Source organism: Phaethon aethereus, assembly GCF_964289735.1.
Source record: "Phaethon aethereus genome assembly, chromosome: 10".
Taxonomy (NCBI): Eukaryota; Metazoa; Chordata; class Aves; order Phaethontiformes; family Phaethontidae; genus Phaethon; species Phaethon aethereus.
The window spans coordinates 4,907,944-4,927,581 of record NC_138586.1 but is presented as its reverse complement, the minus strand read 5'-3'; the positions used below and the strand labels follow the sequence as shown (position 1 = coordinate 4,927,581).

At 40.1% G+C, this 19,638-nt stretch overlaps 1 protein-coding gene across 1 annotated transcript in view; it reads right to left on the bottom strand.

Moving 5' to 3' along the window:
* The window catches only part of LOC309408510 (putative global transcription activator SNF2L1), a gene marked incomplete at its 5' end in the record, with an annotated part of 32,402 nt that extends 17,651 nt beyond the window's left edge, over window positions 1-14,751 (bottom strand). Inside the window, 12 exons of the mRNA XM_082004346.1 lie at window positions 81-202; window positions 754-980; window positions 1,671-1,780; window positions 2,533-2,601; window positions 3,370-3,501; window positions 3,756-3,911; window positions 5,384-5,563; window positions 5,847-5,947; window positions 6,069-6,169; window positions 7,104-7,270; window positions 10,084-10,170; window positions 14,650-14,751. Of these exons, the coding sequence (XP_081860472.1) occupies window positions 81-202; window positions 754-980; window positions 1,671-1,780; window positions 2,533-2,601; window positions 3,370-3,501; window positions 3,756-3,911; window positions 5,384-5,563; window positions 5,847-5,947; window positions 6,069-6,169; window positions 7,104-7,270; window positions 10,084-10,170; window positions 14,650-14,751 (1,554 nt within the window). The remainder of the gene's footprint in view (window positions 1-80; window positions 203-753; window positions 981-1,670; window positions 1,781-2,532; window positions 2,602-3,369; window positions 3,502-3,755; window positions 3,912-5,383; window positions 5,564-5,846; window positions 5,948-6,068; window positions 6,170-7,103; window positions 7,271-10,083; window positions 10,171-14,649) is intronic.
* Window positions 14,752-19,638: the final 4,887 nt, after the last annotated feature.

Sequence of the window (19,638 nt, the reverse complement as noted above, 5' to 3'; positions counted from 1 at the left end):
TATACACACACAAATAACAACTTCTTAATAATCTAGTATATAAAACAAAGAAATTTCTTGTTTATATACGATTTTCTCACCTCTCTTTCTTCATGTGGTGTCTGTCCATCAAGTCGGCAGTACTCATATCCACGCCACATGCAATAGTCTTCCAAAATATCCAGTAAGCGAGTCATCTGACTAAAAAGTAGAACTCTGGAACCTGACAGAACACCACAGAAGATTTTGTCATTGTTTTTATGTTTTCACATTAATCTTATCACAGAGCCTACTATAGAGCATGAGTAAGAATTCATGTGAGATATTCTATACTGTGCCTAACAAGTCTTTCTTCTGAAGTTACTTTTCTTGTATTGATTTAACTTCTCCTCAAGATAGGTTATTTGATAATTTAAACAGAAGAAATACACAGCTGAAGAAACAGAACATTTAAAACTACGGTAAGATAAGTGGCTGACAACTGATGTGCACAGACAAACTAATCCTCTCATCAGAAATTTTCTTAAAGACAGCAGAAGGGAGGCTCTGCTCTTCCTTTCTTTCTACTTCTCCAAATTACTGGTCTTCCTCATCATTCCTGTAAGACTTCCTTCCCTCCATGTGTTAAGACCTACAGAAAAATGATTTTCAACAAAAACCTCACTGAAAGTCATTAATACATTCAACTGGAGGAAAGACAAGAATGCAATTTTTCAAAGGTAGTTTTACATACAATGAGCATTCAGATCGCTACTGTTCATAAACAGTACCCACCTTGCTCTCTGAGTTTTGCTAGCAGTTTATCCAGAACTAACATTTTACCGCTGTTAGTGATGAGATGCGTGTCAGTGGTGTAAGGAGGGCCTGGTTCAGCACCGTCAAATAGGTAAGGATGGTTACAGCACTTCCGCAACTGCATCAGAATATTCAGCAAACGCATCTTATCCATTTTCCCAGCTGAATTCAGGATATCAATATCTTTCATCAGGATCCTTGTATACCTGAAGTTTTACAGGCAATTTTGAAAAACTCTCAGTTTTTACTTGCTATTTAAAACATGAATGAAACCCTGCAATATCCCAATTACTTACTGCTGGATGTAGGAGTTTGCTTTATTTATATAATATACATAATATTATTATGAAACTTGGCAAAAAATTCAGACTGATAATAAGGATTTATAAATCCATACCTAAACATGAAAGGCAATTTGTCTGTGAGTGACAATGATCTGTCATTTATGGGGTTATCTTACACTTCCATTTTAGAACTATGAAGTGGATTAATTAAATACATAATTTGTTTGACTGAAGCTGCTACACTGACCTGGCTCCTTTCCTCACATCTCTTCTGGGTATGTGGCTCCTCAAGGTTTTATTTTAATTTCAGATCAGACTTTTACTAGTGCATACATACTTGCATCAAAGGAGGAAACTTAGTAGGCATATGTTCTTTCAAATAAAATTAAGGAAGGAAAAGAAGTTTCTGCTCTCTTCCTCCCAAACCTTTTCATTACCCTTCCTGAGATCTTTGTAATGTACATCTTTAAAAAAAGGCCCAAAGACAGCTATAAATAGGCTTTCTCCACCTGACTGTCTTAACATGAAACTACAAGGAAAAACAAAAATCAGTATGAAGAGCTGTAGTGTCCTTTATCAGAAAAGAATCTTACTTTGATGTAAATAACTCACCATTCCCTCTGCATTTTGCTGAGCCCAAGATAAATTTTTACTTCCTTCTTTGGAGGCAAACTCTTTTCTACTTCAGCCTTTATGCGACGTAATAAAAATGGCTTCAGAACCTACACAAATTAAGAGTTTTTCCACAGATAAATTTATAAAATTGATTGCCTCAAATACAAAATTAACAGATTCAATTATCTGATATTTTTTCAGAACTAATCAATATTGCTGTCATGGTGACTCCTTAAGAAAAATTCTGCTGAAGTCTGCAAAATGAAATTGTCCACTAATAGGCTAAGTTCACACATAAATATGTAACACTAGATAAGGATTGTCATATTCATACCAGTTGTTAAGAGTCAAACCCATAAGCTTATAAAAATCTATTTATTACCTTTTAACATAAGCTTTGGTACGTTTCCACTAGCAGCATATACAAAATACACCAACATTTCAAAGATAAGCAATGTACGTTGTACTTCCTTCTGGTTTGCTTTGTTATTGGATGATGAAAAGTGTCTTTTATCTCATGCACAGCAAAACAATGGTAAAGGCAGGCCTTTATTCACACCAGCATGACATGTATCAGTATACTATTCACAATAATAAATAGTTTCAAAAAGATTTCAAAATTCTTCATTTTCACTTTTTATGTATAGATCTTGTCCGCTTCAAACAGTAACGTTACAAAAAGCAGTATCTGTAATAGTAAGTTGCAATACTTAATTCATGAAAATTCTGCTGGGCATTTCTAACTAAATACCTTCACATTCATCTTCTCAACTTTGAGATGAAGGAGGAAATAATCTGTTTTTCTTTTTACATTGTGTATGCTAATGATGACACATGATTACAAGCTCTAATTACTTACAGCATGAAGTCTTTCTACAAGTTTCTGATCACCAAGACAATTTTTAGTGTCGAACCATGAGTCAAAATCCTGCAGTGAGAAACAGCACAATTGCTATGAACAGTTTATCACCTGTAGTTTTCACAGACACATATTGACTGTCTCTCCCTCCAGCTCAGAGTGGCATAAATCTTGAGACAAATGACTTCTATAAGTGAAAGAAAAATCAGTCTGCAATCCTGTGCCAGCTCCTCAGCATATTATAACATTCACGTCAATTGAGTAACTCCACAGACAAAATACTATTACTCTGCTTAATTTACAATGTAACACTCATCACAGCAGCATCCAAGTTCTTCTCCTTAGTGTTTGTGTAATGATAGGGCAAGAAGGTAAAAAAAGAAAAAGAAACCAGAATCCTTAAGTAAATGAGATGGACAACAAAGTAAAAATAATGGAAGCAAGCAGTACAACAAAACATTAAAAGAGGCGAAAGATGACTCAAATTCTAAATGACAAAAAAGCTTACGCCTACTTGGATGCTTCATGTTCTTTATCCTGCATTGCTTTCCCAAATTTTGTTCCACTTTGCATAATTCTTGAACTATTTAAAGTATTACATTTGCTTTTACTGGCCTGAGGCCTTATCTGCACTAACAGAATGCACTGTTTTAACTAGGTAGAGCAAAAAAAAAAAAAAAAAGTAGTCTATAGTTAGGTAAGGCATAGAGTTTCTACTGAATCCAGGTCTTCCACATCATTTGTCTCTTACTAGGCTGGTCATTAATCTCGTCTGCAGAAAGCAGCCTGGGAATCAAAATAACAAGAACAAGACTGTACTTCCAAATCTCAACTTACATCCGCAGAATTGAAGACATCAGGTAAAAGAAAATTGAGTAATGCCCACAGCTCGTGGAGGTTATTCTGTAAAGGAGTTCCTGTAAGCAGCAATCGGTTTGTTGTCTTGAACTCACGTACAATCTCTGACAGCTAGAAATACAACAAATAGTTATCATCACCATGTACATTTAAGCATAATGAATTTTCATCAGTTTCTGAAACCTGAAATAATGTCAACTGAATTTAAAGACAGTGAGCTACCTATGAAATTCATATTTGCCACCCAATAGCTTATGGCTTATATTTTTAAAAAAACACCACACCTAACACTTTAAATCTGCTAAAATCAGACAGAATCTTTTGTGTCAAATTATCTTCCAAGTATCAAATAATTTTGAGTTTACCTTAGACTTCTCATTCTTTATTCTGTGGGCTTCATCAATTACCAGGTACCTCCAGTTAAATTTTTTGAAGACTGATTTCTCTTTAATTACCATTTCATATGATGTAACACAAACATCCCATTCACCAGGCATCATAACATCACGGATAAAAGCAGCCTAAAGCAGAACAATTAAATTAATAAACATTTATAAATATGAACAATTTATGTGGAATTCAGTGAAACCTCTCTCTGCTAACATTATTGATGCATTCAGCTAGCACACAAAAAAATGGGTCTGAAACTGCTTTTCAGTAACTGAAAGTTACTGTAACAAAAACCTTCAATCCTTTGTACTTTAGGCACAGATCACCAGCTGGGGTTAAGCAAAACAGAAATTTTCTCCTATTCAAAATTAAATATTTACTTTTCAGCATAATTTTTCTGTAATTTAGATACAGTACATACTACCAATTGGGAAAAAACCCTCTAAACTAACTAGTCCAAAGACACAACCCGCAAACTCACATAGCTCACTCCCATCTTCTCTTTTTCCTAAAGATCTCCCTCCTCTGTCCCATCTCTATTTTGTAAGGGATATGTATCTAGGCATATAAATCCTAGAATGATTTGAAAGACATAAAAGAACATCACCCTATGGAAAAGCCACACATGCAGGTCTCCAGGAACTTATTTAGCAGGGTACACAGGCCACCCTCCAGCACCTCAATGTCGTTGTAGTGAGGGGCCCAAAACTGAACACAGCATTCGAGGGGCAGTCTCACCAGTGCCAAGTACAGGGAGACAGTCACTCCCCTACTCCTGCTGGCCACACTATGTCTGATGCAGGCCAGGACGCTGTTGGCCTTCTTGGCCACCTGGGCACACTGCTGGCTCATACTAGGCCAGCTGTTGAGCAACACCCCCAGGTCCTTTTCTGCCGGGCAGCTCTCCAGCCACTGTTCCCCAAGCCTGTAGCATTGCATGGGGTTGTTGTGACCCAAGTGCAGGAACCTGCACTGAGCCTTGTTGAATTTCATACAACTGGTCTCAGCCCATTGACCCAGCCTGTCCAGACCCCTCTGTAGAGCCTTTCTACCCTCAAGCAGCCATGTAATTCATATGAGGAGCCACAGAATTCACAGGAACATCCAGCTTGTTGATCCGCTTCCAGTTAGAAAACCAGCTTATACCTATTTTAATGCCTTTGCTATGAAAGATGAAAAGCTCTAAAGCAGAATCCTAGTTACAAGACAAGGCATGGACATAAGACACAAGTAAAGAGTGGGAGAAGTCACCTAAAAAAGGTGAAGAAAGAAGTAACAAAGTGAGGGCAATAAAGGAAAATGAATAAACACTGTCACAGTGCAAACACAGAACAGATCAAAAAAAAGTGTAAAAATCAAAAAAGGAAGACAACAGAAAAAGAGGTCAGACAGCTGTACTTTGATCCCGGTCTATTATTTCACCTATTGACTTGCATTTTTTCCTCATAGTTACAAGCATAACATTTTGCATTTTCAGCACTAATACAGTTAAAGATTACTAAAAAATACTGTAATTAAGGAAGTAGCTTAGGGAGAATTCCACATACCCAAATGTTAGCTTTTGACAAATAATGTGTACACCTTTGAAATGCAGAGCACTTACTCTGGCGTCTTTATCTCCAATGAGGCAAACAGCACGTAATGATGGAACCCAGCGTTTGAATTCATTCATCCAATTGTGCAAAGTTGATTTTGGAACCAGGACCATGTGTGGCCCAGGAATGTTTCGGTAATGCTTCAGATAGCCTAATAATGCTATTGTTTGCAGAGTCTTACCAAGACCCTGCATTGACAAAGAGAGGGGGAAAAGAAACCTGCTGAAATGAAATATTACACAGCAGCAGTTTCAAACAATTTTCGTACTATATAATTCTGCCAACAAAGTTGTTTAAAGCAAACTACACAGCAAATTTTTACAATACCATTTATTTCATTGCATTACAATTCCAGTTGTGAAAAATCTAACTGTTGTAGAATGATGCATACTACTGCATATATGTTAAATATTATAGGCACTTCAATGTTGAATTTTGCTCAATCAAAAATTCCAAAAGATTACTGCTTACCATTTCATCTGCCAGAATGCCATTAACACCATTTTCATACAATGAGATCATCCAGTTCAAACCTCTAACCTGATAATCTCTTAGTGTTCCTCCTTTCACATCTGTAAATGTAAGATTCCTCTAAGTAGAAAAATACTAATTCTAAGTAGAAAATTTTAATTGTGATCTGCTCAGATTTTAATTACATCAAAGCAATCACAAAACTGTCAATACAATACTTACATGAAGGAGACTCCTCAAATCGAATACACACATTAGATGTTTTTCGACTCTCTGACAACAGCTCTTCATCTTCTTCCTGTTCTGTGCGCCTGTGACGATAACTAAAGAAAGAATCCAAGATCCATGCTTATATGAAATAATTTCAAAACACTAACTATAAAAATCAAAAGAGACAAATTATAACAGAAACAATCGTTGATCTACAATGTGTGTGTTCTAGTACCCTGACCAAAATCATATCCTGTTAGTAAGTTATTCCTTATGGTTCATTCCAGCTTTAATTAGAAAGGCTGATACCAGGCACTCTCCTCCAGAGCCATAACTATACTCTGACGAGTTCTCTGAGGTACTTTTTAATGAGCAACACAGCAATACAAGACACACATCAGTGCTGGCCTTTGAATCAGTTACTTGATAACTATACCATTCAGAAGAATCACATTTTAAATTTTTTTACATTTAAAAAATAGAAAATGACATTTTGTAAATATTCCAGAAACGAGTTGCTTGCTATTACAAGACTACTCAGAAACACTACATGCAAGCTATGCCTGCATTACTGACTAATATAGACAGACTGGTGGAGAGACACAATTGGTGCTGAGGATCAAACATCCAGATTACATGCACGTTGTTTTGTTTTATCCCAGTCTAGCTCCACTCTGTCCCACTGACATGTCCACTAGCAGCTGGAACACATCAGGTACATTTCTGGAGTGCATCTTCTAGTTCAGTGTTGCAAAAGAAATTCAATTCATGTGCTCCAAAAATCACTCCACAATATGGACCAAAGTATGGTAAGTGGCAAGAATCAGGGATTTTACTTCAAAAGTGTATTCCTGATCCAACGTCATACTAAAGTTGATGGATCACCATGCATCACCATCAACCATCTTTTAAAGAAATCATGATACACCATTAATAGGTAAAGTTCTGGACTTAGTTAAAGCACAATCTCTAAGCTACTAACTAGCCATGTTAAAATGCATAATTTGTTTGAAAACATAAGAAGTCAGAAATAAAAATAACACATACTCCCCAGCTGAAATCAAACTCTGTTTTTCATCTTTCTTCATCCGTGGCCGTCCCAGCTTGACTTTCAATGGAGATGTTGGCGATTTTTGTGCTGCAGGCTGAATAAAATGTGCAAAAAGTTCTGTCTGCTTCAGGAGGAATTCAAACCTTTTTGCTCGATCTGCTTTCTAGTTTCCAAAGTGGGGAGAGAATTAAAAAAAAGAAAAATCAGTAACTTTTCTTCATTAAAAAATGTATTTTTATTAAGAAACAGAATTCAGGCACTGGTGAGAACAACTTGCATGAGGAAAGACTGACAAAACCATCTGCCTACTGTTAGCTAACTCAGAGGGCTACAAGCATCATGAAACAGCTCCTGAGCTGCTTCAGCTTACAGCTAAGCATGAACTGCTTTAGAGCACCCAATTGTAACATGTCATAGTTCAAATGATCCTTCATGAATACCACAGCAATCTGGAAGACATGGCAGGACTTGATAACTTCAACTCATCCCCGTTCAAAACACAAAGATTAGTAAAACAACCCCCAAACAGTTTACTTTTATAGATTGCTTAAGTCTGTATGGCACACCAGAAACTGTGAGGTGATGCTTTAAAGGACTGTCTACAAAAGATAAAGAAAAAACTAAGGTTCTGACTTGTAGTACAGGATGAAACCCTAATCTTGCTCAAGCCAGTGGCAAAACTTCCATCAGCTTCAAGACTATTAGGATTTGATCCAAGGCAACAACATGGTAACTCTGCTTTTAGAAGCATGACTAAAGTAACAGATGCACCAGCTCAATACTGCTTTCACTGAAGTTTGTGAATTTTGCTGTCAGATTTCAAATTTCAATCATTTCAGTTTTGCCATATCAATAAGGCATTTGCACTTCACTATATAAACACAGCAAAACATATAGAATCATAGAATCTTTGGGTTGGAAGGGACCTTTAAAGGTCAGGTAGTCCAAGCCCCCTGCAATGAGCAGGGACAACTTCAACTAGATCAGGTTGCTCAGAGCCCCATCCAACCTGACCTGGAATGTTTCCAGGGATGGGGCATCTACCACCTCTCTGGGCAACAGGTGCCAGTGTTTTACCACCCTGGAATGTCTTCTGTATTTAAAAGGTATCATGTTACATAACTTTTAAGAAGTATGATAAAATGCAAATGCTACCTGACACAATACAATTGTTATCTCTATGTTTCTCTATGTATCGCTAATTGTTTCTCTATGCCATTTCTAAGCATCACATAACACTACCACTTAAAGCAATTTTCATGTGATCTCGTTTACATACCTTGATATAAACTACAAAAGTGCAATTGTAGTTCTGTACCATAACCTTTCTAAGGAATATACAAACAACAGAAAGCTTTTCTGCATGTTACTTACATGCAAGTAAAAGTGCTCTAACAACAATAACACGAACCAAGGAAAAGGGCAATAAAAATGAACCTGATGTGCAATGCATCATCTTGCCACATGAGGGCAACACATTTCTTTTAATAGTGAACAGCAAATAAACATCTTCACAAAGATCTGAAAAAAAAGTTACTATTATTTTTCCCTTGCATTTATTATCGGACTATTTGTGTAAGTAGCTTGAAAACAAATAAACTGTAAATACCAAGTAAAACTTTTAGGGGAAAAAAATTCTAAAATGGGGATTAAAGATGTGGATGTTTATGCTCATACAGGGTAAGAACAAATCCATTCAGAGGATTTATATTAAACTAATAATACATTAGGACTTTGGCAAGATAACAGTAACTGGTAAGGTTCTCTATTGAATGCCACAATATACTTTTTGGCCTGCAAAATTATTGGCTGGGTGTAAGCAGCATGCCTTGATAAATAGTAAAGATCTAGCTCATGACTGCACAATTGATGAACGGTAGATTTTTTTGAGACCTATTCCTTTTCCTCTTAGAACAACTGAACTAACATTCTAATTTAGGAAAGACATAAATTCACTATGTATTACAGTGAAACCAAGTTTAGTTACTTACTCAACTCATTCTCAATGAACAGATTTAGTTGTGTGTCTTCTCTTTGGCTAAAAATTATGTATTCATACAAGTAGGTATCATTTTTTCTATGTCTAACAGCAATACTCTTCCCTGACTTCTGTGGTATCCAATACTTTCAGAGTCTACTGTAATTATTAGGCATCCATTTAACGTTTAAAGCTTTTAAGAAAAAATGCAGCAACATACATATACCAGCTTCAGCCAAGAGTTTACTACATGTGTCATTCAAGAACAAATCTTGTAATGTCCTCCTGGTTTCAGCCTCTTTGTAATATAGAGGTTATCCTGCTCACTCTCCTCTCCAGCACTACAAGCTCCCTTCATTTATGTCAGATCCTCTTTTGCATTGTTATGGCACATATATTATGGGACATATCAACATTTAAAACCATTATGTTTTTATATGATGAGAAACTGGCAGCTTCAGTATTTCTCTCGTTTAAGAAGTAGCTTAAGGATGCCTCTGACATGACTCAAGCGGTCATCAAATAAAACCATCAGAGACAGTTTCAAAACCGAAAGGGGAGAGTTCTAAATATAAAATGCAATTGAACAGAAACTCCTTGTCACAGGAAGGTTTGGATAACTAAAACTACATAAGGAAAAAAAACCCAAGCAGACAAATGCATGGCGCAGGGGAACCCAAACCAAAAATCCATTGACAACTACTGAGCATAAAAACCACAGCCTCCAACTCCAGAAATCATGCAGACAAAAATACTTGGAAGAGTGGGACAATGTTTAACAGAACTATCACTATCTGCTTCCTCTGTTCTCACATTCTTCACTAAATACCTACTGTTAGAAACGCCTCACTGGACTAGGCATTTAAATGAACCTTGATTTGTTTTTCTTTTCTGACACATCTAGTCTGCAATAACTCCTTGTACTGTGTTGATCTAGTTCAAGCAAATAAACAAATGTCATAAAAAGCCGCAGTATGTTTTGTCCTGAAAACACTTACCATCTTCTCTTCATATTCTGGGTCAACTTCTTTTTCAGGTCTAGCTGCCTTTGGAGGAAGTTTGAGTTGAAACGGGGGATCATTTTTCTGGAATTCAAATTTTAAACACTTTATAAGTATCAGCTTATTTACTACAGCAAAAAGATATCAAACTGAAAAAACCTATACACTACAAGATAAGCAAGCTACTTTTTAAAAATACTTATTTCAAAATTAAGTGACCGCATTAAACATATTATTTCACCCAAAGCAGAACCTGATATCCACGATGAAACTAAAGAGGAGATATGACCAGGTAAAATATAAGTTGAAGAACTGTCTCATCCTCGTGTTTACCTCTACAAATAGGATCCAAGTTGAAAGCATTGAAAGAAAGTACTGAAAGAGGAAGAAGTTTAATCTTTCACAGACATCCTGCTTTAAATGCATAATTAAATTTAGTATCTTGAAAAGATGTTTTAAAAGTGATTTCTAAATGTAAAATTCCTAACTAAATTTCTGACACTTGCATCTTGGTTGGGTTTTGTTTGTTTGCTTTCACTTCTAAATGAACAATCAGAGTTCATTTGGAAATAGAGGTTTCACTACGCTTAGCCATATACCCAGGAAGAGAGGCACAAATTAAACAACCATATCAATCCATGCAGCAACCACTGCATGGTATGCTCTTAGATAGTTGACAAAGAACTACCTTATTTACTATATATGCTCTTAGATAGTTGACAAAGAACTACCTTATTTACTATAAACAAAAGAAATTTAAGAAACTGTAACAAAAATGGCTGACTTTTGCACTTTATGAGATTAACTTCCGTCTTCAATTGGGAAGCTCAAAGCAGGTTTCCCCAACTGCAACCGTTACATGCTATATTAAAAAAAAAAAAAAGCTGGCAAACAACATGATATTGGCAAAATATTTTTTAAAAAGAGAATTGTGGGAGAAGTGTTTGGTGGATTTTTTTTCTCCCCAATTCAGTATTTGAAGTATGTCTTTTTATGCATGTCCTGCAAATAAAAAATTTTTTAAAAAAATCTTTTTTGAGATGCGTATAAAAATGTTTTTGAAAAGCACTGAATAATCTGAAAGGAACTGCCAAAGTGCATGCCTGTATAAAATGGGACAGAGTAGAGCCTTAATCTGACAAGCGCTTTAAGTATCAGCCTACTGTAAATACATTAAAATGAAAAAATAATTAATTTAAACTATTCAGGATCAAGTAGTAAAATCAAATTAAAATGGGACTAAATATGTAAAAGTCTGTCAAGCAACACTACACTGAAATTTCAGAACTGTTACTGATACACACATATACGAACTCATTCTAACTTCAAGCACAATCATGCAAATGGGAGGAATATTTTCTGCAGTCAGAGATCACCTTTTCAGGTTTTGGCCCAAAGGCATAATTCTCTGCAAAGGTGAACAGTACGAAGCGTATAATGAAGCTGCTTGACAATTTAATGATTTTTATAAATGCATGAGTGCAGCTTTGCAAGGCCAAATAACTGTGTTGCAAATAGCTAGCATGAGCTTTTTCAATCATACAGGTAATCAGCTCATCTCAGAAATCAATGTTAGGAGAGGAATGTTACACCAACATGCCAAAGAGCAGGTCATATATGTATGTGTATATTCACACCTCCACTATATCGCTATATAACACACACTCCAGTAAGAGAGACTGCCAGTGCTAATATCAGGCCCAATCCTTGTTGTTGAAGTGACAAAATACTGCTCCTTAGAGGAAAACAAAATTGACAGCAGGCCACTTCAGATGTCTCCCTCACTTCCCCTGGAAATAAATTACATAGACATGTGCTACTGGAAAAAAGTTGTCTGTCCACCACAGGTAAGTATGATGTTTCTCCTGGACAAAGCAGAACAACTCAAGCTTACTGTAACTGCAAGTTTTCCAAGTAAAATGGAATGCAATATTATTTTTCTAAGCCCCAAGGCAGAGGGCTCTAACGCCAGTTCTGTTGTTACTCAACTTTCCCCAGAAGAAGAAAACTTATGGTGGCATACAAACCAAATTTATTCAGAAGTAAGTATTTGTGAATAACACATTCCAAGTTAAAGATGTAAATGAACTGACATGTAAGATTACTGCAGCCACAGCACTATAAAATCACATCCTACACCTTATCTTGCAAGGCAAAAAAACAGTTTCCCTGCCCGCTCCCCCCCCATTGCAGTGTTTCTGTGTCAAACATTGATGGCCCCAAAATATTAGAAATAATGAAAAGGAGACTGTCAAAAGCTGATGAAAGAGACAAACAACTTAAGACACAGGCACCCCAATACCCTTTCACTTCCTCACAACTTACAAGGGAAAAGAATGTGCTATAGTTTCACTAAAATGCTAATTCTGTGCTGGTGGAACTAGATGGGTAGTAGGGACGAGCATCATATCCAAACTTGCTTCTGCATAATGTTCTGAGTTATAAAAATCTACACCTTCTCAATTATTAAATTTTGATATGAGTAAGAATATGTCTGTCTTACTACTGACTGGATCATGTACCTATACAACACAGAACCACAAAATATTTCACCAAGTCTGTGAGAGTTTTACACCAGAAGCTTTACACAATGCACCTTCATCACTTAGACGGCTGACTAAACAGAAAGCAGCAGGATCAGCAGAACCCTCAGTGCAAACAATTAATTAATCAGCAAAAAAGTACTTTCATTTTTAACTCAGGGAGCTAGCTGGTAACCATCTGCCTCTACCCTAGAAGAGTTTTCCATTAAAGATTAAACCTACATAAGAGAGTTAAGAGAGTCCCCTGAAAACCAGTGTCATTTAAACACCTTACAAGAAACATGACCATGCAGCAGTTTCAAAACTCGCAGTAATCCAAGGATCCAAAATACTTCCTCCTGAAACCTGTATTAACTAGCCTCAACAGAGCTGCTAAACTTCAGGCTGAGAGATATTTTAATCTAGTAAGTGCAATAGTTAGTCCTAAATTAGGTGGGTTGTGAACATATAAATAAATGACTGGGAATAAGAACTGCTGCTGCTTTAGTTGACTTTACTCTTGTAACCTGTGCTATTGAGAACTTTAAACAGATGCATTAAGGATAATTAGAAGGACCCCTTTCGTGTTTAACTCATATAAAAAGTGGAAATACATTCCAAATAGTCATTAAGTTAAGACATTGTTTTGGGTACTACTACTACAAGAAAAACTATTTACACTGAAGCAAAACAGAGAAAGGGGAACAGAGCACAACAGGTTATATGCCATTGTTATGCAGATGGTATAACTAACTGTATAGCTATGTAACAAACCTGTGGCCCAACGCGACGTGAAATTCCCCAGTCTGAATAAAAACCTCAAACAGCAAAATCTCCCCCCCCTCCTTAAGAAACATATTGACCAGTATGGCACAGTAGCACAATGCTGATAATACTTGAAAGCATTCACTGCTTTCAAATTCCTCCTCCAGGCAGGCATTCTCTAAACGTAGCATGAACTTTTTATCAGTTGACAGGTGTAACATTTTGCAGAATAAGTTGTATCCAATACAGAAACTTTTTTCCCCTTAGCAGTCAGGTAATGTTCAGAATTACACTGTATCTCACAGCTGTTTGTATACCTAAGTAATGAAATAAAGAATCAAGTATTCTTTTCAGGCAAAAATGGTCTTTCATCAATTGGATTTAAAATTCTGATTACACTAATATCAGTATTTCTGTAATTTCCTCTAATATCGTAAAAATATGACACACTGTCACCACTCTTACTAAGTTTTTATAAGATTCATTCTTCTGGTTAAATAAATCTTGTTCCGTTTCCGAGGATACCCGAATACGTCACTGTTTACATTCTTCGTGCCTTGGCCTGTAGCCTTTCCCCCCCCCAAAAAAGCCTAAAAGGAGGAGGCTGGCAGCCATACATGCTCTTTTCAGGGGTTTATTCTGCATCACGGTTGCATGCCAGCTGGGCAGAGCGAGGGCTGAAGCCTCGAAGCGTGAGGGCCGGGACCGACCGCTTCAGCCGCGAACTCTCCCTCGCCCAGGGCCCTGGCCCCCGGGCAGCGCCCGGCCTCCCGCCGAGCCCCACGGCCCCCGGCCCCGTCCCGCTGCGGGACAGCTCTCCCTGGGGACAGGGAAGCAACGGGGAGGGGCACTAGAGGAGGGGGCAGGAGGGCACCGGCTGCGGGGCCGGCACGGGAGCACGGGCTAAGTGGCCAGTACCAGCGTGCCCGGGATGCACGGCTGGGAAGGGGGCTCCGTCGGCGCGCCTGGACCGTACAGATAGCGGCAGCTGCCGCGGCAACGCAAGGACAGACCGGGGGACCGGCGCGCACGGCGGGGCCGGGGGTGTGTCCGGGCGGGGACCAGCTTGCAGGGCCACCGCGCAGGCCAGGCCGCGGCTCTGGCCCGGCCGGGCCCCTCACAGACCTCGGCAGAGGGGCCGGCGCGTCGCCGGCACCCTAGGCCACCTCAGGGCCGGAGCGGCCGTAGGAGGCGGCGGCGGCGGCAGGGCCAAGCGCGCTCGTCCCCGGAGGCTCCACCGCCCGCAAGGCCCCCCCGCCCAGCCCCGGAGCGGTACCTCCTCGGCGCCGGGCTCCTGCGCGGAGGCCGCCGCGGCAGAGGTGGAAGGCACCTCGCCGTCCGCGCCGGCGGCGCTGCCAGGGCCGGTGCCGGTGTCCATTTCGTGCGCGGCGGGTGCCTGGACCACCGGGGCGAGACGGGGGGCAGGGGGGCGGCCCCACCGCCCCAAACACCGTGCGGCCCCGCCCCTCCCGCCGGCCCGCCCCGCGTGGATCTCGCGATACTCCCGCGAGAGGCGGGGGTCCAGAAGCGCGCGTTTCCCGCCGAGCGGTGGCGGTGCGCGTGCTGCGAGGCGGGGGTTAATGGCGGGGCGGCTTCTGCGCCACAGGCGGGGGACGGAAGCTGGGTCCCCCGTGGCAGTAGTCGGTGGGGCCTTGGGGGACGCTCCCGGGACCAATTCCTGGCCGTTCCCCACTGGATGCTGCACGAGGGGCTGCCCACGGCCCACAGAGGCATTGCTGCTTCCCATTGTCTCGAGTGAGCACCACAGCGCACAGAAAAGAAGGCAGTCGTGGCCGCTACGTACCTCAGCGGTAGCTCTGGATATGCCAAAGGGTAGCATTAGGATGTACTGTGCTGCCTCAAGGCCTCCCCGGCAGCCACTGCATTTCAGAGACAACACCGACTTGGAGGGGCGTCAACTGGCGCAGCCACTGCTGAGGCCTTTTGTGCGTCCCGCCTGCCGCCTTTGTAATCTCCGGAGGGCAGCCAGCCCGCGCCTCGTGTGCAAGGGGAAGGATGCATGCTCCCTTCCCGTGACTTCCCAGACAGGAGTCCCTGCCGCCCTGGCGCAGACATGTAGAGCACATGGACTCTAGGCCTGATGTGGAAGAAGACATGGAGAGCTGACAAAAGGACAAGGTGCTGCAGGAGCCAGACAGTAAAACAGAATGGTATGGGGCAGAAAACTTTCTGTTTGCACTTCGTTTTCCTTGGTTCCAAACCCTGCTGCAAATAGCAAATCTGTTTTCCTAAATGCCCCAGGCTGTATTTGAGAGAGAAAAATCATCTCTTAACATCTGCAGAGCTAAGAGGTACCAGTGGAGCTCCCAAAGCAAGAGTAGCTTATGGGAAAATTTTTTATTTCTTAAGCCATCTCAAATTCAGCAGTGTTTGTGTATTTTGTATTGAAAATGGCACTAATGAAGCACTCAATTTAGTTAGTCGATGCACATATTTCTGACTGTCCATGCGAGACATTCAGATTCTCAGCTGCTGAGCTGTAACTTTGATCATACTGCTAAAGGATTCCAAAACAATCCTTGAGAGGGCAGACTTAAAAAATTGAGAGCTCTGAATCAGCCGTTTTACCTGGTGATTACTTACAAAGGCAATATTGTGAGCATTTTGTCCAGATGAAATAGATGAAACCCTAGCCCAGTATGCAGAATGAGCACTAAAACCTTTCTCATTCCAGTAAAAAGCTCAGTAGCTGTTATCAAGACCTTTTTGCATAACTCAACAACTAAGCTGAGCAAATGGGTTATTGCTACCCACATACACTGCATTTAGAAAGACCTCTGAGACCTCTTTTCCATCCATACATTGGCACCAGTAAGGTGCCATTTTGGGAAGAGCAACTGTATATTTGAACCACTTCCATGACTGCCTGATTACTCTGAAATTCAATATCAAAATTATGGCCCAACACAGAAGAATTAAGCTCTAAACTTCCCTTTTTCATGTTGTGAAACAGATGCAAAACAGTAACAGTGCTGTTTCAAATGATTTAGCATCCTATTGCCTTCTGCATCTCTGTTGCATAGTTTGCAACAAAGCAAGGCCCATAGCATCTGCAGTAACCCTTCCACATGATTTATTTTTAAAAGCTTTGGGAAGTACATTTTTCATAGCACAATTGACTGGTTTTGAAAGAATACTCCAAATAGCTTTTCCAAGCAGGGCTATCTAGAAAAAGAAGTTTACCATTAGCTATGCAAAAAGTCTCTAAGGTGGGAAAATTCCAGTCTATGACGTGTTTGTTCTTAACCTTTACGGAAAATAGCTCACTAACCATTTTTAATATTTGACTTTCCTACTCCAGTTTCAAATGCTTGTAGCTTCTGTTTATGCAAAACACTCAAGTGTTTGTCACAGCTTGCTTTTTACTTGAAATTCACAGGAACATTACATGCTGTACAAAACACTCAAGCTGCTGCTTCTCATGAAATGTCCCCTTTGGAAATTTTTTGCTTATGTGCTTAACATTTGCATTTGACACTTTGCGTAGGTGTTCTTAGTTGCTTCTCTCAGACTTTGTTGTGTACTCCTGTGGATCCACAGGCCACTGGCTGAAAAAATCACTTAGTCATACAGAAGTATTATCATGTGATAATCTAATTAATTATTTTAGAAAGTAGTGAAGTGGTTTTTTGTACTTACTTTATATGCTATTTTTTGGTACTCACATCTTTTCTAACATATGGCAAAATTCCACATAATTTCTCCCATTGTGTTTTTTTTTTTTTTAATGTGGTTGGGAGGCAGGGAGCTAGTTGTCACGTTAAAGTTGTAGATGTAAGTATTAGCTCTTTGTTTTCCACGTTTATTAGTGCTTATTTTACAGTCTACCAGACACAATCGCCACGGCTGAATGTGTAGTGTCCTACACACTGAGGTTTCACAGCAGTTAAGAAAGCCTCCTCTGTCCAACTCAGAAAGATGGCACTTGACATGTTGTATGATGAGAATTATGTTTTCTTGTCAGACACAAAAACAGATAAATTTCATATACTTAGGCTCTGTTAACCACTTTTATGTTTCAGACACTACTGAAATATGTAAAAAGTTGATGAGATACAGATCCAGGGGCATTTTCATTACTATCCAGGTAAGACTGTAATTTTTTTTAAATCTTAGACTGTAGCTACTCAACCTCTTCCAAAGAGGGGACTAATTGTAGTGGTCTGAATTTCTCTAGCACAGATATATTTGGTTTGGGTAACTTTTAAAAATAAATCTTACTATTCTGTGGATTTACTTTATAGGCCAAGTTATTATAAAGGCCCCTTTTGTGTGAGTTTGTGTGGATGAGTTGTATAGGTACCTATCTATGGGTGTGGATGGAAAAATGTTACCAAAAAGCAAGCTGAAGAAAGAAATAGGACGTGCTGAGAGAGAGTGTGTGAAAATCCTCAAGAACTGATAAGAGACCAGTATACCTGTTGAATTCACAAGAACGAGTAAACTTGGTACACCAAGAGTCTGCCAAATCCATACCAGGCCACCAGCATGCACAAGCATCAACAGGTTGTGTAACTCGAACCACAGTCAAAAAGCGATGGCTATGGCTGCTAAATACAAATGAAGCCGACAGGGCTATATATACACCTGCTGAAAAAAGAGGAGCCCTTCAAAGCCTTTTGAGCACCTCAGTAAACAGGCGAGGTTGGTTTCCCAACGGTTGCACAAACCAAATAACTTAGCGTGTATATGTGTAACTGAACCAGGTGAATGCACTGTGTGGACAGTTATCTGCTGCTAGCAGTAAAAACTTAATTCTATGGATAAGAACAGCTTCAATAATAAAAGGTGTCTTAAATACCGGTTGTGATTTGTGTCTTCCCTGACTTGAAAATCCAATTTTCGAGTGGCAGTACCGCTGTCAGGTGCCACTAGGTGGCAACACCGACCTGTACTCTCCTGAGGCCGGCTTGCGGGAGTCCTGGCTTCAAGGGGATCAGGCAGCCTATGTACTATTTACTATGAATGCTGCTCAGCTTCAGAACTGATTTGATCAAGAATAGGAAATATGTATATATAAATCAGTTTTGTAAACCATCTGTTACTTGCTGATGCTTAACTATTTCTAGAACTGTATCATGTATGTTCAGTACCTTCCCCCAGAACGGCAAAACTGTCTTGTTAAGAAGGGCCTTGGATAGGTAGTATCCTCTGACTTTGGGATCTGTTTGCTCCCTCGTGCACATTCAGGAGGCTCTCCATTAAATATCATAGTCCAAAATCCACATCTACTATGATAGTCATTTCTAGCTCAAGTGTACTAGTGTTGAACTTAAACCACAACTGTGTAAAACGTGTTAGCTGTAAGCAACAAACAGCTTTAGAGCTCAGAAACAAACAGGATCTGGGAGTAACAAAAGTGCTCTGAGGTGTTTGCGAGTTGACTTGCATAGATGCCACCTTTATCTGGACCTATGTTAGCCTAGCCCAAGTGTGAGCAGCCGCAGTGCACTAACCACACATTACCCTGACGGCAGTGTTACGATCTTGCTTAAAATGCTTATACCAAGTGTTGCTATTTAAATATTGCTTATATTAAATACTTCCCTTTTCATATCAGTTGTTAACTGGTTCAGAGTTTCGTGGTTGCCTTGGTTAAAAGGACATTGGTGACAGGGCTGAGGAACCAAGTATTCGGAGCCCAGGGGCACTAATAGACTCTGGCCACCCTCCCTGCCCATGAGATCCCTTTCAGCTCAGACCTGGGCCTTCAGGCCCTGTCTGAGCTAACTCTCAGGGCACAGCAAGGGCTGGCTGCTCACTGAAGTATGGGGATCCAAGCAGAGTAGCATGGCCAACAGGGCAAGGGCCTTACCAGCTAGTGTCCAGCCCCACAGCATTTGAGCAAGGAGGGCAGGTCTAGAAACGGTAGCCAGGCTCCACTGACAGTCCAGATCATCAGGTGAGTTTGTAGTAACAAAGCAGATCCAAGATCAAGCCAATCCACAGGTCAGAATTACATCTGGTGAGGGTAACCAGCATCGGGTACAGTCTAGTGATCAGCAGGCAGGTCCAACATTAAGCTGAGCTGAAGACAGTCCTACAGCACAACTCAGGCAGGGACTGAAGTTCCAGGGCTGAGCTCAAATGGGGCTCCTGCACCTGTGGGCAGGGGGTGTAAGTAAAGGCCCCAGGTGAGTCTGGACAGGATTATTAAGGCCTATTCATGCACTCAGGCTGCTAGCAAAATTATATGTCTCTTAACAGAGCAGAAAATAGGCAATATTTTCCTCATCCTGTGTTT